The sequence below is a fragment of the Hyperolius riggenbachi genome, chromosome 5, assembly GCF_040937935.1.
Source record: "Hyperolius riggenbachi isolate aHypRig1 chromosome 5, aHypRig1.pri, whole genome shotgun sequence".
NCBI classification, from domain to species: domain Eukaryota; kingdom Metazoa; phylum Chordata; class Amphibia; order Anura; family Hyperoliidae; genus Hyperolius; species Hyperolius riggenbachi.
The window spans coordinates 51,775,977-51,796,840 of NC_090650.1; the positions used below are offsets into that span (position 1 = coordinate 51,775,977).

Below are 20,864 nucleotides of genomic sequence, written 5' to 3' on the forward strand. Positions count from 1 at the left end.
TTAATGCTGGAAGTCACCCATACTCCATGTTGTAAAGGTCTCACCTGGAGGAGGGGGTGGTGGTGGCGGAGGAGGAGGAGGAGGTGGTGGTGGTGAAGATGTAGGACCACCAGAGATACCTGAGGGAGTTTGGGTAGTGAAATAACGTGGATTGTCAGAACACAAAAAAAGCTTTTCAAGTGATGCTTTGAAGACTCATCACGTGATATTTAATCATGAAGAGGCCCCATAAATCTCTCTAAACTTTCTGCAATAGAAACTCCGAGCAGCTGAAAAGATATCCTGTTTCCTACATCAACTTTCCAAGACAGTTTTCAGGGCGCAATACAGAAAGAAGGCAAAAATGCATCTTGCTACATAGTTACTATGATAATGGTCTACCATCTAGCATCCAACCATATGGGTGGTTGAACTGAGCCAATCTGGACACACTTCCTCTTTCCAAGTGACAATTCCCACCTATATATCTTCACCAAGCAATTTTTTGGGCCAACAGGAAGGTGGATGGGATTTATGTCACGGGGGTAGAGGTTGTTTAAGATGGCTAGCACTGTGTCTCAGACTGCTCTGGCCTGGTCTGCAGATTATCATAGGGGACACCACAATAATACTAATGAGGATAGGAAAGGATCTCAGATCTTCAAGTACCTTCTGCCTTCTACCAGAATCCTTCTGTGGTTAACCACTTCTGTTCATTACAGCGCGTCTTTATAAATTAACCATATGAGATTAGGGCTGGTTTATAAAGACAGGTGCAAAGAAACCTGGATCAAAAGTAGAGTATTTGCTGAGACCATTCAATTAGAACCCTTGATTCAATGGATAGCTAATACCAGTTTGCTCTGAGCAACAGCTCAATTTTTTGCTCCAATTTTCACCTGGTTTGATAAACCAGCCTCAGTGTCCTTAGTCAGTATTATAACACAGCAATCGGACTGTTCCTTGCTGCTGGGCACTATGGGTGATCCCTGACAACTACCTCTGACACGTGAGGCCATCAGTAAGAACGCTCCACAGCAAGCCTGCAATGATGAAGCTTATGTGTGAAAATAGTATACAAAAACGTGAAGCCCGTAAATAACCAATTTAAATTCCTGTAGACATTTTCTCTAGTGCCTCAGAAAACACATGACACATCTAGTCAGTTGCTACAGGCAACAGACTTATCTTTCATCTGCTCGGTTTTAAAGAAACCGTCACCTATAGGCATTTGTAATAATTAGAAGCTCCATTCCGAAAATGCTGATAGAAAGTGATATCTTATCCGTTAGGAATTACACACTGCCCATCAAGTTCATGGAGTACCAGAAATCCTAGGAGTGTGTAAGACTAATGCACAGAGGGAGGTTCTACGCACAGAGGGAGATTCTGATTGCTTGGCAAGTTGGCAGTTGGAAACAGCCGTTATTTCCCACAACGCAACGAGTTTCACAGAACTGTCAGGGCCACTGTGGGAGGGGTTTCACCACAATTTCTGCCATATGCTTATGATTTGAGAAAAAGTAAAGTTTTCTTATGGGAAAGGGGCATCAGCTACTGATTGGGATGAAGTTCAATCCTTAGTTAAATGTGTAATTTCCTTTGAACAACAGCACAAACTAAGCCAGTTAGGCAAGATGTCACTTTTACAGCGTTCATACTGGACATTCGAATTATTACAAAAGCCCATTTCTGACAGGTTTGCTTTAAAAGTTTATTAAAGCATATCAAACCACAATTTACAAACCCTGCTCTTCTATCAACCTACTAAAGCAAGGCATATAAACACATTAAGGGGTGGTGTGTGTGTTTGTACAGTCATACTGACCATACAAGACCTAAAACGTAATTGCTTCATTATTGTCCTTGTGTGATGTTACTACTAAGCAAATAGGCATCATATAGCAGGAGAACCCTCTGGGGCAAACAATCCAGACTAAACGGTAGCACAACCATCAATTCTGTCAGTATCTCAGCATGAAACCAATCCTAACTTTCATCAAGTTCCATTAGCTAAGAAAGTTGTGCAACGTATAATATAGCACACCACCCTAACATTATTAATAAGTAAAGCATTCTACAAAAATTGCCTTTGTCTAGATAGCTTACAGATGATCAGTAAAAGTTATTCTGAGAGGTGCTGCAGTGTGACAAAGAAGGAAAAGAAGTACAATAGGACAGTTCTTACTTGGCCCAATAGTTGGTGGGGAAGGTGTTGGAACAGCGATTGGAATGCCAATGCTGCTGCTGCCGCTGTTCTCTCGGCTGCTGCTACCTCCGCTGCTGCCGCTGTTAACAACACGAGACAAGATTTAAAGCCTAAACCCAGGCTTAATTCTTTTAATACGCATTGTATATAATAACTTTCCAACATTTTGCCCATAAACCATTTTGAGTTATTATTGTACTACCTGGGTGGCTAGGTTTTCAGTGCTGACTTCCTGAGCCAATGTCAGCTACTGCGTGAGTGAACAACTGAGAATACCTTTTTAAAGGGATCCTGAAGTGAGAGGCATATGGGGGCTGACATTTTTATTTCCTTTTAATACCAGTTGCCCTGCTGATCCTCTGCCTCTAAGACGCTCAACAAGCATGTAACTGAGTTGTTTGACATTTCTATCAAATCTAATAAGATTAACTGTATGCTTGTTTCAGGCATGTGATTCAGACACTGCTGCAGGCAAATAGACCAGCAGGGCTACCAGGCAACTGGTATGGTTTAAAAGGAAATAAATATGTCAGCTCCTATATACTACTTGCTTCAGGTTCCCTTTAAAGAACAAGCGACACCCATGCTAACCTAGAAATAAAAAAACACAAGTAGATAAATACTAGCTCTACTTACATAACAGATGCATTGTGCTATCCACGTAATGATTCCTGTGAATTTTATAAAGGGAAAGCAGAAAATCCTATTCTAGGCAGTGGCCATCTTGCCAAGCTAATGCTGACATCATATCCTCCCTGACTCTTGTTTTCCCCCCTCCCTTCTCTTGCTCATTGTGTATTCATTAGCTGCCCTCCTCCCAGAGTCTTCAGACACTCTCACTGAGGTGTATACTAGGAATCACACTGTTTTTTTTCTCTTTTCTCCTCCAATCGCTGAGTCACCTCAGCTTTGCTTGTAAACACAAGTGAGCAGAGGATCATGTTTCAGATAGGCTAGGCAGGGAAATGGAAGAGGAGGATTAAAGATAAAAAGAACCCCCAGCATTCAACTGTTTGGCACTGACTACTAAAGGGCCAGTGGTCCCTTAAGTATGTGATAACTCCAAACCATAACAGTTGAAAAAAAAGTTTTGCAAGTTTTGTATGCAGGATTAGCATCTTTATCACTTAATACACTCAGACCGGTTGCTGTTGAAATTTGATTTTTATGGTGACAATACTGCTTTAAAGCCAGCACCACAGCTCTGCAGAATCAAATCAATTCCTGATTAGCTCCTCCCTGCTCAGTGTGTAAGAAAGCATTTACCCTTGCCCACACCAACCTCCATGTCCTCATAAAAGAAGTAAATAAAATGACTAGCAAGAAATGGTTTCCTACTGAAGGCAGGGCAGGGTGATGAGACCTACACATGGCTCTCAAACACCCTGAGATGGAGTGGGAAGAATTAAATACTTATTACACACTGGGCAGGGAGGAACTGCTGAACTGTAGCTGCAGTGATGGCCACAGAGTTTCTCTCTCAGCAGTAGGAGGTGGTGGACTGGGTCAGTTGATCCTCCAGGTGCAGGGACAGAACCCCCAATCAGTGATGATCACCGGATGAAATCCAAATAGGTTTTATTTGGATTTCATCCTGCTAATTAAAGCATGAGCGGGTGGGCGAGGGGGGTTAATCTTACCCATCAGACGTCTTCCATCCAACGATGCGTTCCAAGCCGCGGTCACGTGATTACAAACACTTCCTCCTTCCGGGTTGAAGGAGGAAGTTTTTGTAGTCATGTGACCGCAGCTTGGAATGCATCATGGGAGGCGTCGTGGGACGGATCAAAGACGACGTCTGATGGGTTAGATTAACACCCCCCTCGCCCACCCACACAGGTGCTTTAATTAGCAGGGTGAAATCTGAATAAAACCTATTCGGTGATCATCACTGCTCCCACAATCTATTGCCAAAAAGGAGCCACTGGATGACACCAGGAAGGTAGTTTCAATACATGTATTGCAAGACATATAGACTTGCAATGCAAAACTTTGTGCATAGCTAATTATGCATTACACAAAAAATGGGAGGCTAAACCATGGCCTTAGACAAAGTCCAGAATACAATCTCCCAGTAGATTTATTACCTGTGCGTTCTTGGCCTCTGGGTCAAAGAAGCAGTTCTACCAGGACTGTGCTGACTTCCGAGCCTTGCTGGGCTGGTCATATAATCGTTTGGAACTGTCGGGGGTTTCACCGGTTCCAGAGTTTTGTATGGTGTATTTCTCCTGTGGGAAAAAAAGCAAATAGTTTTACCTGGACATCCATTACCCCTAAATGGCACAAGAAACCTATAATACATGAAGCTGTAAATGTCTTCCCTATGCCAGGATGGACACCATCTAGATTTTAGAAGGGTCAGTTTTTAGAGAGCCCGGGTGTACGATCCCTCTTGGGTCCTGGGCTGCTCATTTATGGATTAAAGTGGATCAGAGATAAACTTTTACTCAATGCATAATTGTGTTCCTTTCATACAGTTTATAGGGCATTCCTCAAGCCAAATACTTTGTTTTGTTTTAATACTCTAATTCCCTATAAACTAAACAAGCCTTGCACCCAGCTCCTTTTGTGCCTTGGCACTGTAGCAATGTACCATATTTGGTGTGTATTAATGTGTATGTTTACTATTTGGGCACTAGATGTCCCCCATTCATTCCTGTGTACAGTACACAGGAAGTAAGGAATTTGTCTTTTTACTTTCACTTTTGTCAGTGACCACAGACTTTCCAATGCTGCCAGTGATCATTGCTTACAGGCACTTTGATCGGCTTTGGGAACACCTGTTCTCATTCACCAGTGTGCAGTAACGGTTGGCGACAAGAACCACCATGCGCGCACACTGTGTACAATTGTGGTGGAATACGTATATCTACGCCCCTGGAGGCTAAGGAGAAGTTTTAAGGGCCGTAGATATACTGTCGCAGAACCAATAACTGGTTAATTTCTTGATGAAAGGTTTGTTATGCAGTTTCAGATGCCACTGGATGACTGCCGGATTACGTCTATACTTATGTTTTTTCAAAAACATTTGTGCTGTTACAATGTGTTTTCTTCTATTTGTTTTCTGTATACCTACTGTTGAAAAATTGTATTAAAAAAATAAAGAATCTTAAACTAAAAAAAAAAAAAAAAAAAAAAAGAATCAAACACACAAAGCTGTAGGCAGTATCCACCGGTAAAGCAGATAAACTCCTTAACACACGCCTGCCAAACCAGCTCACAATCCCTTTCATTTGTTTAAAGGAGTATGTAGCTAGCAGCCCTGCAGCCTAAACAATACGCTTCTGATGAACTATAAATTCCTGTTCAGGTTTTTAAAGGGACTCCGAGCAGTGCAGAAACTATGGAAAGATGCATATCATGTTAAAGCTCTCTTTCTCCTCTTTCCATTGATATATAAACCACCGCCCTACACCTTTTAGTTTGCTATTTTCACGATCGAAATTGCCGCAGCCGCGACTTCGATCGCGAAAATAGAGAAAACTAAAAGGTGTAGGGCCGCGGTTTAGGTGTCGCCAGAAAGAGGAGAAAGAGAGCTTGAAAATGATATCCATCTTTCCATAGTTATATTGTATTACACAGGGCGACTTTCTGCTCAATGGAGCCGCTGACTTTGAGAAAAAGTCGCCCTGTGTAATACAATGTAACTATGGAAAGATGGATATCATTTTAAAGCTCTCTTTCTCCTCTTTCTGACGACACCTAAATCGTCACCCTACACCTTTTAGTTTTCTCTATTTTCGCGATCGAAGTTGCGGCCGCGGCAATTTCAATCGCGAAAATAGCGAAAACTAAAAGGCGTAGGCCGGTAGTTTATATATCATTGGAAAGAGGAGAAAGAGAGCTTTAAAATGATATGCATCTTTCCATAGTTTCTGCACTGCTCGGAGTCCCTTTAAAGTGATTTATCGTTTTTCAGTCTTAAAACTTTCTACAGTGGATTATGACAAGTTCCCTGGGTACATATACCACGTGCTGAAAACCTGGAGTCTATGGCTTCAACTTCCTGTATGTCTGGTGGGCTCCCATCCCACTACGGTCACTGGAAATTGAACAAGTCAGGACTGGAGCTTGACATGTATAGATAGCTTTAGAAAGCTACACACTCATTTAAAGTGAATGGGAACCGGATTTAGAAAAAAAGGAGATAGATACTTACCCAAGGAGAGGGAAGGCTCTGGGTCCTATAGAGCCTTCCGGCTCCTCTCCTGGTCCCCTCGTTCCAGTGCTGGCTCGCCCGGTAGCAGTATTTGACTAAATTCGTAAAATACTGCTTTATCCGGCCGTAGGAGGCTTCAGAAGTCTTCAGGGAGCCAGAGTGCTCCTGAAGAAGGGCGGTCCTGTACTGTGCCTGCGCAAGCACGCTCTCTTGCATGCTCACGCCTGTGCAGTATGGAGACACAGGACACGGCTTCCGAAGACTTCCTAATACCCTTTCGACGGGGGAATGAAACGGGGGGGGGGGGGGGGGAGCCAGCACAGGATAGAGAGCACTGAGAGGAGAGTGAAGGCTCTATACGACCCAGAGCATTCCCTTTCCTTAGGCAAGTATTTGCTCAATTTTTATTAAAATGCGGTTCACTTTCGCTTTAAGAGGCAAGGGTAGTGGGGGACAGGTAAAGTATTTCGAGACATTTATATTCAAACTGATATTACTAAGGAAATTGACATTTTCCCTTAATTTTAAAAGGCAGAGTACCTTTAGGCTACTTTCACAGCAGGACGCTGCCTTTGATGCGACATTAAGGGCGCACAACGCAGCTGTAAAGCTAAGCATATACACTTTCACAGTGCGACGTTAAAGTCGCGCGTTAGAAAATGTATTTACTATGGAACAAAAAAGGCGCATGTGGAACATTTTAAAAAGAAAAAAAAAAATATTACTGAGCATGTGCAACACAAGTAACGCAGCATATTCATTGCTAAACGCAGAGCATGCAGCACTTTCTACTAACGCTACACACAACCAAACGTGTGCACTGTGAATGTCGCACAGACTTTGCATTGCTGTGCGTTACTCTGCGTTAAAATATTTTATAACGTGCGTCGTGCGACTAATGTCACTGTGAAAGAGGACTTAAAGTACATCAATACCTTGGAACTGGACTGTCTACACCTCAGTGATAGGCAGCAGAAATAGTCATTACTACTTACCTTTTATAGAAGCTTCCTGCCTCTGAAAAACAGTTTTTTCCCCTCTATAAAATCTTTATTAATTAAAGGAAACACGAGGTGAAATAAATTGATGAGAAACAATTGTATTTTTTTTTTAGATATCCCCCAGTTTTATATTCTGTTTAAATCTACTTTTTACGTTTTTACTGTTTCTTTGACTCTGCTCCATGACACATTCATTGGAATATGCCAGAGCTAAAATCTATGAACTGTTGACCTTTTTTATCTCTTTCCTGCTCTCAGAAGACAGTAACTGCCAGAAAAGTGTTTTATGACAGTAATTCCTTATCAAGAAACTGTCACTTGTATACATGAAGTTTAACTATACAGAAAAAGAAAAAAAGGAACACAGCATAGATTTCTGTGTGTTTGGCACTGTGCATACACATGTCTATCTCATGTCACCTTGTGCATCCTTTAAACAAACTGAGTGCCAAGCAAAGATTTCCTTTTACATAGGAGGTTTAACAGTAAAAAAAAACCAAAGCATTACAATCATAACAGTAGATCGACAATGCAGGTCTTCTCTGAAGGCTCATCAGATGTCTCCATGTACAAACACACACAAAAAAACCCAAAAAAAACATTACCCCAAGGTCCCCCGCCCCTGCATGGGTGGACTGGGTGGCTTCTGAGTAGGTGGGTTTGTTCGGGTCAATGTCCCAGTTCTGGCTGCCTGGTTCCCTCCATGCTGGATAGAAAAAAAGAAAAAACAAGACAAAAAATTCCATAGGTTAACATTCCACCACATTTCGTTTGAATAAAAAATAAAACCTAATAGCTACAATAATAATAATTGGTATAAACGGTCAGGATTCCCAGACACAGTTCAAAGGGTGGACTACTTGGTTAGGTGTCTACCATCATGCTCACTCGCAAATTTTAAAGAGACTGTCATGAATGGGCATGTATAAGAATCTGAATCTCCACTTTCAAACTTTAAACTCCGTGAAGTTTTATCAGTAAGACACAGCTGTTTAGTCAGTGTAGCTTTTTCTTGCCTTATAAGCACCATGTCCAGCTGAAAGGTTTCTACTGCCTGAGGTCATTGCCTTCACATATCAACCATAATTAAAAGGTGCCTGCCAACTATCCATGACAATCTAAAGTCTTTTGTTTAAAACTGTTAGGAGTAGGATAGTAGTTTAGTTAGCAGCACTGAACTCAGGCAGTAATAAGCAATTACCAGGGAACCCCCCAAATACTAACCAAAGCTAAACGTCAAGGGTGCACCTCCATTGCTTGCAGAAGATCAGAGGGCTAAGGGCTCTTTCACATTAGACAACGCATGCAGGAGCCGTTCTCCTGCACGCGTTGAATGGCCTGCGGCGTGTCGTCAGGATGCTGCGGTGCAATGCAAGCAGCGGCGGTAGCCATTATTCCCCCAACAAGAAAACGCAGCTCCCGGCAGTTCAGCGTTCCCGGGTGCGTTGAACCGAAACGAAGCATCGGGTGTGAAAGGAAAAATGAAAGTTTATGGACTTTCATTTAACCTTGGTTAACGCTTTGCGGTAAAACGCACTTTGCGGTAAAACGCAGGAAAAGGGCTCTAGTGTGAAAGAGCCCTAAGACATTCTGCTCTATTTCACTAGCATTCCCAAGAGCATTCCTAGGAGGCCATATACCCTTCATGCATGTATAACTGATAGGATATGAGGGGGATTCAAAATCTTCTACAAAAAAAAAAAAAAACACTGGAGGTGTGCCGCACCGTTTAGTTTCCAGTAAGTCTTAGGGGGATGCGAAAGGTAAGAGGAAAGGTTAAATTATCCTTTAAAAAGACCCTGAAAAAAGTATGCAGCACCAACTGACCATATGATCATTGATCTAGTCATGGGTCATCAGAGAAGTCAGTTTCTCCTAAGAAAAGGAGCTGCTGCTGACAAAGTATCAGGAGGAGGTACCCTCCCATCTTCCAAGAGTCAATTTGTGACAGAACGTCACTAACCAACACTAACCAACAGGCCACTTATTTTACTCTGTGTTCAACAAAGGGGCAGTACACACAGCTGGCTGCAAAAAAAAAAAAAAAAAAAAAAAAAAAAAAAAATCGGTCAAGAGGAGATTGACCGCTTCTCCATTGAACAAATGGAGATCACTGATTGGGGCTAAGGGTTTGCGGTCACAAATGGCTCAGTGTTCTATGCTTTTCAAAGCAGATGGAGGAGGTCATCTGCAGGAATTTGAGAAGCTGTTAACTGCAACAATTCACAACACTCTTGCGCAAAGCAAGCCTTAAGGCAGGGTTCACACTTGCTAAGTTTCACAAGTTTTCCAATATCGCAAAACATGAACCGACACACAGGGAATGATAACTAATGGGAGGTTTGCATTACATGCAATTTTTTGTATGCACCAAAAAATTTTCAGACACCACATGTGTTCCATTTTTTTTGGGGGTGAATATATTTTTGCATTTGAACCTGCGGGGTGTGCAAAAACATTGGTTGAAAATACACGTGCCGATCTCCATTCATACAATCCTTCCACCTCTCTGAAATGGTAGGCCAGCACTCTCCAATGAGGGTGATGTCTCAAGTAGTGTATAGGCTCATGTTTATTTCAGGGTCATTTTAACCACTTCCACACCATGACATTTTATGCTGATCTGTGCAGCGTGGGCTCTCCAGCCCACAGCACAGATCAGCTAGCAGCCAGGGCGATCAGACTTCCCCCCTTTTTTCCCCACTAGGGGGATGTCCTGCTGGGGGGGTCTGATCGCCGCCGGCTGCTTGCGCTTGCGGGGGGGGGCTCTTCAAAGCCCCCCTCCGCAGCGCTTCCTGGCCTCCTTCCCCTTCCCTCCCTCTCCCTCCCCCTGTGAGCGGCGCAGGACGGAAATCCGTCCTGCGCCTGATGGGATAGGCTTTAGCCTATCAGATGCCGGTGATCCCCGGCCAATCAGAGGCCGGGGATCGCCGATCTCCTCTACGGCACTGCTGCGCAGCAGCGCCGTATACATGTAAACACCGGGGAAGATCTTCCCCGTGTGTTTACATTTACCCTGCGAGCCGCCGATCGGCTCGCAGGGTGTTCACGGAGACACCCTCCGTGAGCTGACATGGAACGGCCGCTCATACGAGCGGCCGTTTCCATGGTATACACTTCTGGATTCAGGGGCGTGTATATACGCTCCGAGAATCCGGAAGTGGTTAAATAACAGACCAAAAAGCAGTTTCAGACTGATAAAACTTTCCAATTTCTTCAGTTTCATAGCGAAGATTCAGATTTTTTAAAAACTGCATTTGAGACTGGAACTGTTAGGTTTTACGTATCGAGAAAGAATAATGCTGAGAAAACGATGATTAGGCTTTGTTTTTTATAATTCCCTGTATTACAGTTGAAACTCGAAAAATTCGAATATTATGCAAAATCCATTTCAATATTTCAACTTAAAAAGGTGAAACTAACATATGGAATAGACTAATAAAATGCAACGTGAGATATTTTAAGCCTTTGTTATAAGTTTGAGGATTATGGATTACAGCGTATGAAAACCCCAAAGTCAAAATCTCAGACCATTAGTATATTTGTGAAAATGCTCAATATTCCCGGCTCAAAGTGTCAGAATCGAATCAGCTAATTTATCCAAACCACCCGCAAAGGGTTCCCATTTCATGTATTCGTTTCACCTTTTAAGTTGAATTACTGGAATTGAGGGAGTTTTGCAAGAATTTTTTTAATTTCACCTGTACAAACATAAGGGATGAAAGGCTATCGTAACTTCTTGAAATGGAATGTAGTAAGGTACTAAAACCTGCAGATGGCAGTACTACATGATAAATTAAAAACATCAAAAACGCCATTCACTGGCGCAACAAGCACATTAACAGCCTTTTATGGATGGGGAGGTGACAAAAATGCCATCTTCTTAAAACATGACCTCAATTTTAATTTTTTTTAAAGAAGATACTATGAATGAATTTTCTAAATTAAATAACAGTTGACGCCCTTAAGCATCTGCCTGAAATGACTGATGTCATGCACAGATGATGAAACCAGTTGTCTGGGAAACCTTCCACAAAATGCGGGTCAAGAAAGCAGAGGATCTATAAAATGAGGGGGAAGCGCTAGGATTAGATGGCGAAGGCTACCATGGTGTCATACTGCACAGACAGTCTTACTAGGTACCCTGAGCAACAGCCAGAGAGATAGAGGAAGGGATGGGAGAGGCAATGGATTGAGAGTGATGCAGCCTGTAGTATTTGGGATCAAAGGAGAAAGCACCTCTTACCTTGGCTTTTAGCCACTTAATGATGGCAGAAGGAGAAACAGAAAGATAAAGATTAATGGATTGTCGCAATGGGAGGCAACAGTCATATACAGAAAGTATTCCTATTATACCGGATCAATTCTCACTAATCATCCAAAAGGCTCAGAACTTGGGTAGTTTCAGGTTTCAAAATGGCTTCCTTAAAGAGAACCTGTAACAAAAAAAAAAACCTCTGGGGGATACTTACCTCGGGAGGGGGAAGCCTCATGGGCCCAATGAGGTGTCCCCGACCTCTGAAGCTTAGAGGAACCCAGCACTGGCTCCCCCGAAACTTCATCGACAAGCTTGACCCGAACGTATCCGCTCTACTGCGCTGGTGCAAAGGACTTGCGCCTATGCAGTACAGTGGATCCGATCATTTCCGCCTGAACCCGAAGACAGCAGCTAGTGCCCCTGCGCAGGTTCGCGGTAGGTTAATATTTACATAGCCGCTCTTCAGGAGTCCCGGCAATTGAATGAAGGATGGGGGAGGGTGGCGGAAGCCTTGTTAAGGTGCCCATACACTCGTCAGATTGGCAGCAGATAGATAAGAAATGCATCTGATGGTCTATCTGATGCGTTTTTAGAACATTTTTTACCAGGATAGAATTCCAACAGATTTCAGTTTGAAATCTATTGAAATTCGATCTGATGGCATTTTTTTGCCATCAGATTTCCATTAAGGCCAATGCAAACTGATAAGCAATCTCATCAGATCGACCTAAATTTTCCACCCTGCTAGTTCGATGGAAATCCATCGAAATCGATCGAAATCGGCCGTCGATCGGTCGATTGGCCAACCGATTTGCGATCGATCGATCGCGATCGATCGGTCGGCCAGAAAATCGGCTGAGTGTATGGGCTGCTTTAGGATCCAGAGGCGTCCCGTCTCCCTGGAGGTAAGTACCCCCAGGGGTTTTTTTTTTCGTTACAGGTTTTCTTTAAGGTTTATGTTCATAACTGCCAATCTTCAAGCATTAAAGTGGATTTGAACTCTTGCACGGAACACAAGGGAAACAGAGTTTAGCCCAATTCCTCCCCCCCCCCCCCCCCCCCCGCCTCCACCCATAACTGACTAATCACAATTATAATTTGATCTCTCAGCTGTCTTAACACATGAATCTTGGCAGTTCTCAGCAGAGCGTCTAATTTGTAAACACAGGATGTTAACTATTTCTGCTTCCATGAAATCAAGAAGTAGACACTGGAGACTTATTGCAGGATTTCTATCAGTTGCAACAAATGTTTTTCTGTAAAGGTTATGGTTAGGTTATTATGCTGTTGCTTATCGTTTAGAGCAAAGAAAAAGTTCTGAGTTCAGGTCCGCTTTAAAGGACAACTGAAATGAGAAAAATATGGAGGCTGCAATGTTTATTTCCTTTTAAACAATACCAGTTGCCTGGCAGTCCTGCTGATCTATTTGGCTGCAGTAGTGTCTGAATAACACCAGAAACAAGCGTGCAGCTAATCTTGTCAGATCTGGCAATAATGTCAGAAACACCTGATCTGCTGCATGCTTGTTCAGGGTCTGTGGCTAAAAGTATTAAAGGGTGAAGATCAGCAGGACGGCCAGGCAACTGATACTGCTTAAAAAGTACATATGGCAGCCTCCATATCTCTCTCGCTTCAAATGTCCTTTAAAACATGAAGGGAGTGTAAAGCTTGGGGTGTTTCTGGAGTTCACCAGTTTCTCCTATAGGCGATATTACGTGGATGAGAGCAATAATCACATGTAAGCACTTGATTGGCTGGTCACAATTACTTCACTTCCTGTTCTAATTTAATAGATTCTATCTTCACCCAGGCAGCTGAAGTTGGGGCAGCAAATCCCTGAGTTTGCTAAAGACAAAAATAAAAGCATTTCATCAAAACATTTAAACTCTCTAACATTACAAAATTGTAGATTTTGAAAACAAATGACCTACTGCTTAAATATGGCGGCCGGGAGCAGTTTTAATTTGCTAATCCCAACTTCTGCTGTGGAAATTATTAACTTTTTTTCCCCTTTACAAAACGTGCTTATGTTTAATGCATTTAATAAAACAGGTCTGTTAAATACACATTAAAAAAAAGTGCCTGCTAATAGGTTATATTTGTGAATCCCAACTTCTGCTTCCTGTGTGGAGATAATCATCATATTAAGATCTTCCTGTGTGGAGATAATTAGTATAGTAAGATTTCCTATCACTAATTAGAGACTCCTCTTCAGGTTTCCATCTCAGCTGGAATGAAAGATTTTGGTTGATATGGATTATAAACGGCTCTCACAGTTTCAGGCACTGAGGTTTCTTTTCAGTTGTGCCAGAAAACTATTAAAATAGGGTGTGATAAATCACTGCTAGAGGAAAGTTTTATACTCGCCTATTGAGATGGAAGGCTCTTGAAGCCATAGAGTCTTTATAAGCCTCTAGTGTCCTTGGCCAAGCAATGTTAACCCCATTGCAGTTTTTTTGACCAACTGGCCAAATACACCTTTGAGGACTCTCTAAAGGCTTCGGGAACACTGGTGTCCCCGACTGCTTCTTGTCCTGGAATGCTTCCAAAGACTGGCGGCGCAGAACAGAGAAACCAGTCTTCTGACCCATTCTGAGACACAAAATGCTTCCAAAGCCTTCAGAGGACTACCAGAGGTGGTAAATTTTAAAGAGTGACAGCACTGGGACGAGGAAAATCGTGAAGGCTCTAGAACAGATGTCAAACTGGTTCTTCGAGGGCGGAGTTCCTCACACACTTGACACAGCTCAAATTAATTGATGGATTTAAATCAGGAAAGGTGTGGTCCATCAGGTAGAACACATTCCTCTTTCTCAGTCCATCCTAAACACTGGCATGGATCTAGACCTCCAGGCCTGGAGTTTGACACCTATGCTCTAGAGAAGACCCAGACCCTTACCTCCCCATAGGCGAGTATTTTTTCCTTTAGGATTGATTTAAGTGGAAAGCAACCAGCAGCATGGAGCTCTGTGCTGCTTAATTCTGCTACATACTATACAAATGCTTAACATGTATAAATTCTCCTCAAACTCTTAAGCCTGGTACACACACACATCCAATTTTGGTTGGCCAATGGCAGATTTTGAATACAATGAAAAGATTGTACAGGTAAGCTGTCTTACTTCCTGGAAATGGTAAAATTGGTCAATGATTAACCAATTCAAATTGGATGGGTTTACCAGTCATTAATTTACACTTATATGTGACCAGAAGTGCAGACAGAGAGGGCCTTTAAAGGGAACTGAGCACAATTTTCAGCACCCAGAGCAGCTCAATAGCAAATTAAAAATGCATACGTACAATGTGGCTCATTAATAATAATAAAAAAAAAACTTCCATTTTGCCTCTTTACATTTAAAAGTTTAGCAAAGGCTTTTAGTTCCCCACTTCAGCGAACAACAGGGCCTGACCAAAAGCTGTGAAGTAATTTTATTGCACACATTAGCAGACAGCAAACAAAGCTTTCATCAGCAGGAAGGGGAGAGGGGACAGGACACTGAATCAAATAGCTTAGAGAAGTCACATATGCTATCTTTACATTTTTCCCTCTGAATAATAAGGACAGCTAGAAGGAGACGGGTGAACAGGCAGCTCCTATAGCTATTAGAAATCAAGAAAAACTGCAGAGGAAAAAAAGTGCTTGGTTCCCTTTGAGAGGCCAACTGACACCCACACCACGACCTGGATCAAAAAGATCTTTCCTAAGATTGCTACGGTTTTCCCTAAACCACAAACAGATGAACTGTAGCAGCACAAATGAAAACAATCATAAATTAGATTCAGCCTTAACATTTGTATTTGCATTTTTAGGTCATTGCATATAGAAAGCTGGTACACAGAAAATGCACATATTCACTTACAAGGGACGGTGTAGAAGAAGAAGAACAGTTATAAAAACAAAATGCCTCAAGTTTTTTGTGACTGATCCCCACACTTTATAGTGTCCCTCACTTAAAACTGTAGGGAGAAAATTAGATCCGCTCGCAGGAGGGCACTGCAAGGCCCCCAAACCCTGTTTTATTCTCCAGGGCCCTCAATTACTGAAGTTTACCAGACTTTTTCCCCTTACAGGAGAGGTTTTCTTATCTTTTCTACAAAACACATTCTCCACCCTCAGTAAGTGGGGGGGAAAAAAAAGAAAAAAAAAAAAGTACAGTACTACAACGTAGGTGAGAAAAGTGATAAGCAAACTGTTAATTTGGTAGAAAACGAAGCAGCTTTAAGGTATTTTTTTGCTGAAATACGAAATCCTCTCCAGTAATAAACCAAAATGGGGGCATATGAATGGATCGGGATTTAGGGTCTTCTACCCACTGCAATGTCTTCTGCATCTTCTTCAAGGTAGCTTACTCCAGGGCTTTCAGTCACTGGAATGCTATAAGAAAAGCAAGTAGGAGAGTGCCAGATCTGTCCCGGCTGTTTCTGCTCTTCATACTTTCCCATAGTGCCGATTAGTGGAAAATGTAAAACATGGCGGCCATCTTGGGAGACACAGCTGGAAACCATTACAAGCGAGAATCAGCTATTATAAATGGCAGAGGAAACAAAAGCAAGACCGGCTGCCAATAGGAACCTTCTGAAGGAAGACAAGGGTAGGTTTTACCCCTGTGGTATTTTTTTCTTTTAAGTACCCTGAGCTCCACCCCGGGTATGACCTCATACCTATACATTAGAGTAAGAAGCTATCTTACCAACTGGACAAAAAAAAAAAAAAAATCTGAAGCAATAACACTAAAGATTTCCATTAAAGGGATACTGTAGGGGGGGGGGGGGTCGGGGGAAAAGGAGTTGAACTTAACCGGGGCTTCTAATGGTCCCCCGCAGGCATCCTGTGCCTGTGCAGCCACTCACCGATGCTCCGGCCCCGCCTCCGGTTCATTTCTGGAATTTCAGACTTTAAAGTCTGAAAACCACTGCGCCTGCGTTGCCGTGTCCTCGCTTCCCCTGATGTCACCAGGAGCGCACGGCGCAGGCACAGACCATACTGGACCTGCGCAGTACGCTCCTGGTGCCATCAGCGGGAGTGAGGACACGGCAACGCAGGCACAGTGGTTTTTAGACTTTAAAGTCTGTAATTCCAGAAGTGAACCAGAGGCGGGGCCGGAGCATTGGGGAGTGGCTGCGTGGGCACAGGATGTCTGTGGGGGACCATTAGAAGCCCCCGGTAAGTTCAACTCATTTTCCCCTGACCCCCCTACAGTGTCCCTTTTAGGCTTTTTTCCCACTAAGACGTTGCGTTAGATGCCACGTTAAGGTCGCGTAACGTGCCCCTAACGCAACTCATAGTGGGATTGAAGCTGGACGTTTCATTGAGCCGCCTTAAGCGGCTCTTCATGCGTCCTGTGATGCGTACTCTTGGACGCATGCGGCATCACGTGTTCCTGCCAGCCAATTGCCGCACAGAGAGGCGCTCCAGGAAGTAAACACTGCACGTCACTGAGTGCAGTGATTATTAATTAGCCATGTGACTGGCCGCTGAGGAGGAGGGGAGACCTCCTCCTCCAACATCACTGAGCATGTGCAAGCAGTCTAACGCTTAGCCGCTTATAATGCACAGCACGCAGCACTTTAACTTGACGTGCTGCTCTACAATGTAACGCAACGTGGGCACTGTGAACTTCCCATTGATTTTTCATTACTGTGAGTTGGGCTGCGTTACAGGCTGCACTAACGTGCGCCTGTAACGTCCCACTGTGAAAGCAGCCTAATGGTACAATATTTTCCTCAGATGGAATCATTTGATCAGATTCGCAGGATCATAAGAAATCAGAAGGCAATTGATTGTTCCCATTAACAGATCTGTTGGGGCATTTTCTCTCTTCAGATGCCATTGTAAAATCCAAAATTACGATCGAAAAATTGACCATAGAATCATTTCACGTTGATCTTCTCCATAAACTCTGTGGTTTTCTGTACGTTTCAGTCATAAAAACCTGACTAAATGATTAAATGACCTTAAAGAAAACCTGAACTGAAAATAAAAGTCTAAATAAACATTCACACATCATACTTACCTCCTGTGTAGTCTACTCCTCAATCTTTCTCCTCTCCCACGTCCTGTTTGGCCACTGTGATCAAGGGAATTTTCCGTCCTCCATTTTGAAAATAGCCATTACCCCATAACAGCTTCCTGGTCAGCACACTGTTAAACTAACATCGCTCACTTGAGCCATAGGGAGACATGGACACATCAGTCCTCCTCTCAGCTGTAACTGACAGCAACTGATATATAACTGACAGCAACTGATATATTTCAGTTCTGACAAAATGTTGTCAGAACTGGAAGGGCCCGTTTCCACTAGAGCGAATTCGCATGCGTTGTCTGCATGCGGATTCGCATAACCAATACAAGTGGATGAGACTGTTTCCACTTGTCAGTTTTTTGGTGCGTTTTTCTGTGCAGGATTTTTCTGCACGGTAGGGCCTGCAGAATTCGCCTGCGTGTGGAATGCAGGCGATTCGCAGGCAATGTATTTAATAGGGGAAATCGCACATGCGTTTTTTGCCGCGATTTCGCGTGCGAATTCGCACTAAAACTAATGTACATTGAGCCAGGCAGTGACATGGTTAAAATCGCTGATAGCCTGCCTATGCGAAATCGCATGCGAAATCGCGGCAAAAATCGCATGCGGAATCGCATCCGCATGCGATTTTGTCAGCGGTGGAATCCCAGCGATTCGCACCGCACTAGTGGAAACGGGCCCGAAGGGATTATTGTCAGAAGAAAATGGTGAGCTTCTGAGAGGAACTGATGGCAAGGTAACTATGTAATGTTCATTTGAAGTTACCTCGAGTGTTTATTTTAAATAATTTTACTCAGTACAGGTTCTCTTTAAAGGGAACCTGAAGTGAGAGGGATAAGGAGGTTTGACATTTATTTCCTTTTAAGCAAAGCTCATTGCCTGGATGTCCGACTGATCCTCTGCATGCTTGTTTCAGGCGTCTGACTCAGACACTGGCGATGCCAGAAAGATCAACAGGATGCCAGGCAACTGGTATTATGTAGAAGTATGGCAGCCTCTATATCCCACACACTGCATTTTCCCTTTAAGAGGTAAAGCTTTGATGTTCTGAGGTCCTAATAAAATGGTTTACTTTATGACGTAAAGGTAACAAGTGTAATTCTTCTCAATCTGAAGCAATGCTCAACTTCTTGAGTAATGTGATATCAAACCACAACATAAACCATATTTAGCGGTACAGGGTTGTTGTCAGGGCATCTGTAGCAGACTGAGAAGGATGTACAAGCAATTTCTTTTCCTCACAGAAACCAAAACACAAGTCCTTAGAAGAAGCCAAAAGCAAGGTTGTGGCTGCCGTGCTATCCAGTCATGTGTGAAACATGCACAGCTGTGCGAGTGGATTGAAGCGCATACCCTCCATCTCCTTCTGCAACAGCAACCTCCAACATGTGTCACAGACCACAGCTTCCTCATCCAACAGACCAGGAAATGGCAGCTCATGCAAGGCCAAGAGGCGTGTGAGGATCGCAGAGGCACAGAGAGGAGAGGCCGCAATCTTTACATGCCAGACTGTCAATCGGCCATACTGTGTGAAGTAGAACTACTGCCGCATTCTGTCTTATCTGGTGTGTAAAGCCATGTACACGCACGAGATTTAAGGGATACTGTAGAGGGTCGGGGGAAACTGAGTTGAACTTACCCAGGGCTTCGAATGGTCCCTCGCAGAAATCCTGTGCCCACACAGCCACTCACCGATGCTCCAGCCCCGCCTCCAGTTCACTTCTGGAATTTCAGACTTTAAAGTCTGAAAACCACTGTGCCTGCGTTACCGTGTCCTCGCTCCCGCTGATGTCACCAGGAGTGTACTGCGCAGGTCCAGTATGGTCTGTGCCTGCGCAGTACGCTCCTAGTGACAACAGCGTGAGCGAGGACATGGCAACGCAGGAGCAGTGGTTTTCAGACTTTAAAGTCTGATATTCCAGAAGTAAACCGGAGGCGGGGCCGGAGCATCGGTGAGTGGCTGCGCAGGCACAGGACATCTGCGGGGGACCATTAGAAGCCCCGGGTAAGTTAACCTCATTTTCTCCCGACCCCTTAAAGTAACCCTTTTAACGCTTTATTGACCGCCGTAGCTGATACTCCAACCCTCAACCGCCGCCCGGCTAGCAATCTATTAGGCGGATGAACTCGGCCGAGGGACGACCGATACCTTTGTTTTCGCAACCTGCCCTGTCTGCCACATGACATCACGTCTGCCCCGCTCGGTCAGTTATCCACCTTCCCGTATTACAACAGAACGAGTCATACAGCTCACCGCACATCTGTATAGCCATAGCCCAGTGATGCCGCTTGAGGGATCGGGTCTCAAACCCAGTTGGGAGACATTAACCTCCCTGGCGGTATGATTCCTTCTGATTTTAGTGTCTAAAAGTGGTACCATTTTTTAATGTGCTTTTAGACCCTAAAAAGCATGAAAAAAAAAAAAAAACCCCGAGAGAGTCTGCAGCAGCCCCAGCACCTACTCTCCTCCCTGGGCTCCAGCACTGCAGTTTTCTTCTGTCCTCCGGATGGAGCTGTAACCCTATAGTGAGATTGCCGGTTGTCGTCATGACGACAGTGCCATCTCACCAGGGGGGGGGGGGGGGGGGGGAAGCAGAGCCTCAGAGGAGAAGAATAATGACGGACGATGTCTGGATCCCCCGGGAGGAGAGTTGAAACGCCCGCTGCGTACAGTGCACTGCATGAAACCTCCGGCGGCTAGCCCGAGTGTAGGTCGGGGTTACTGCTTTGAGCTTTAGCTTTCCACCCCGACTGTAGCTCGGGGTTACCACCAAGAAGGTTAATCCAGCTTGTGTACAGGCCTTAATACAGACTACACTGTGTTGCCAGGACGCAAGCATAATACGTTTCCTGCACAGTGAATGTAATTTATTTTATTAATTTACGCTGTATATAAGCTATGCAGCTCTGTGGTCAAAAACCAAAGTTGTACCAATTTATAGTAAAACTCTACTGTCATGGAAACTAACATCAGTCTACCAATAAACCTCTTCTAATTAAAACAAACACCAGTTTGCAGCCAGCTCTAAATTTCCAAAACGGGAATAGCTGAATGTCTTCTGTACAAGATTCATGTTCTCTTTGTGGAGTACAGACTGCCCAGGAACTTCCCATCATGCCGCAGGAGTGATTAGCTGTGCAGAGAGATATCTTGTTGCTCTTTTTCCACACCTGTATGAATCCTCTTGCTGGAGCTAAACTTGCGCACTCCCACAAGTCTCTATACAGAATCTTT

General features: G+C 43.7%; 1 protein-coding gene across 14 annotated transcripts in view; it reads right to left on the minus strand.

The window, feature by feature from the left end:
- ABI1 (abl interactor 1) overlaps window positions 1-20,864 on the minus strand; it is a 153,575-nt gene that overhangs the window by 21,020 nt on the left and 111,691 nt on the right. For 5 of the 14 annotated variants that reach the window (XM_068235677.1, XM_068235682.1, XM_068235679.1 and 2 more), the window contains exons 4-7: window positions 11,595-11,609; window positions 7,954-8,054; window positions 4,276-4,416; window positions 2,168-2,268 (exon numbers count right to left, since the gene is read on the minus strand). In XM_068235677.1, coding sequence (XP_068091778.1) covers window positions 2,168-2,268; window positions 4,276-4,416; window positions 7,954-8,054; window positions 11,595-11,609 — 358 coding nt within the window. Of the gene's footprint in view, window positions 1-44; window positions 120-2,167; window positions 2,269-4,275; window positions 4,417-7,953; window positions 8,055-11,594; window positions 11,610-20,864 lie in introns of all 14 variants that reach the window. The other 9 variants (XM_068235671.1, XM_068235675.1, XM_068235670.1 and 6 more) reach the window with 3 other exon arrangements.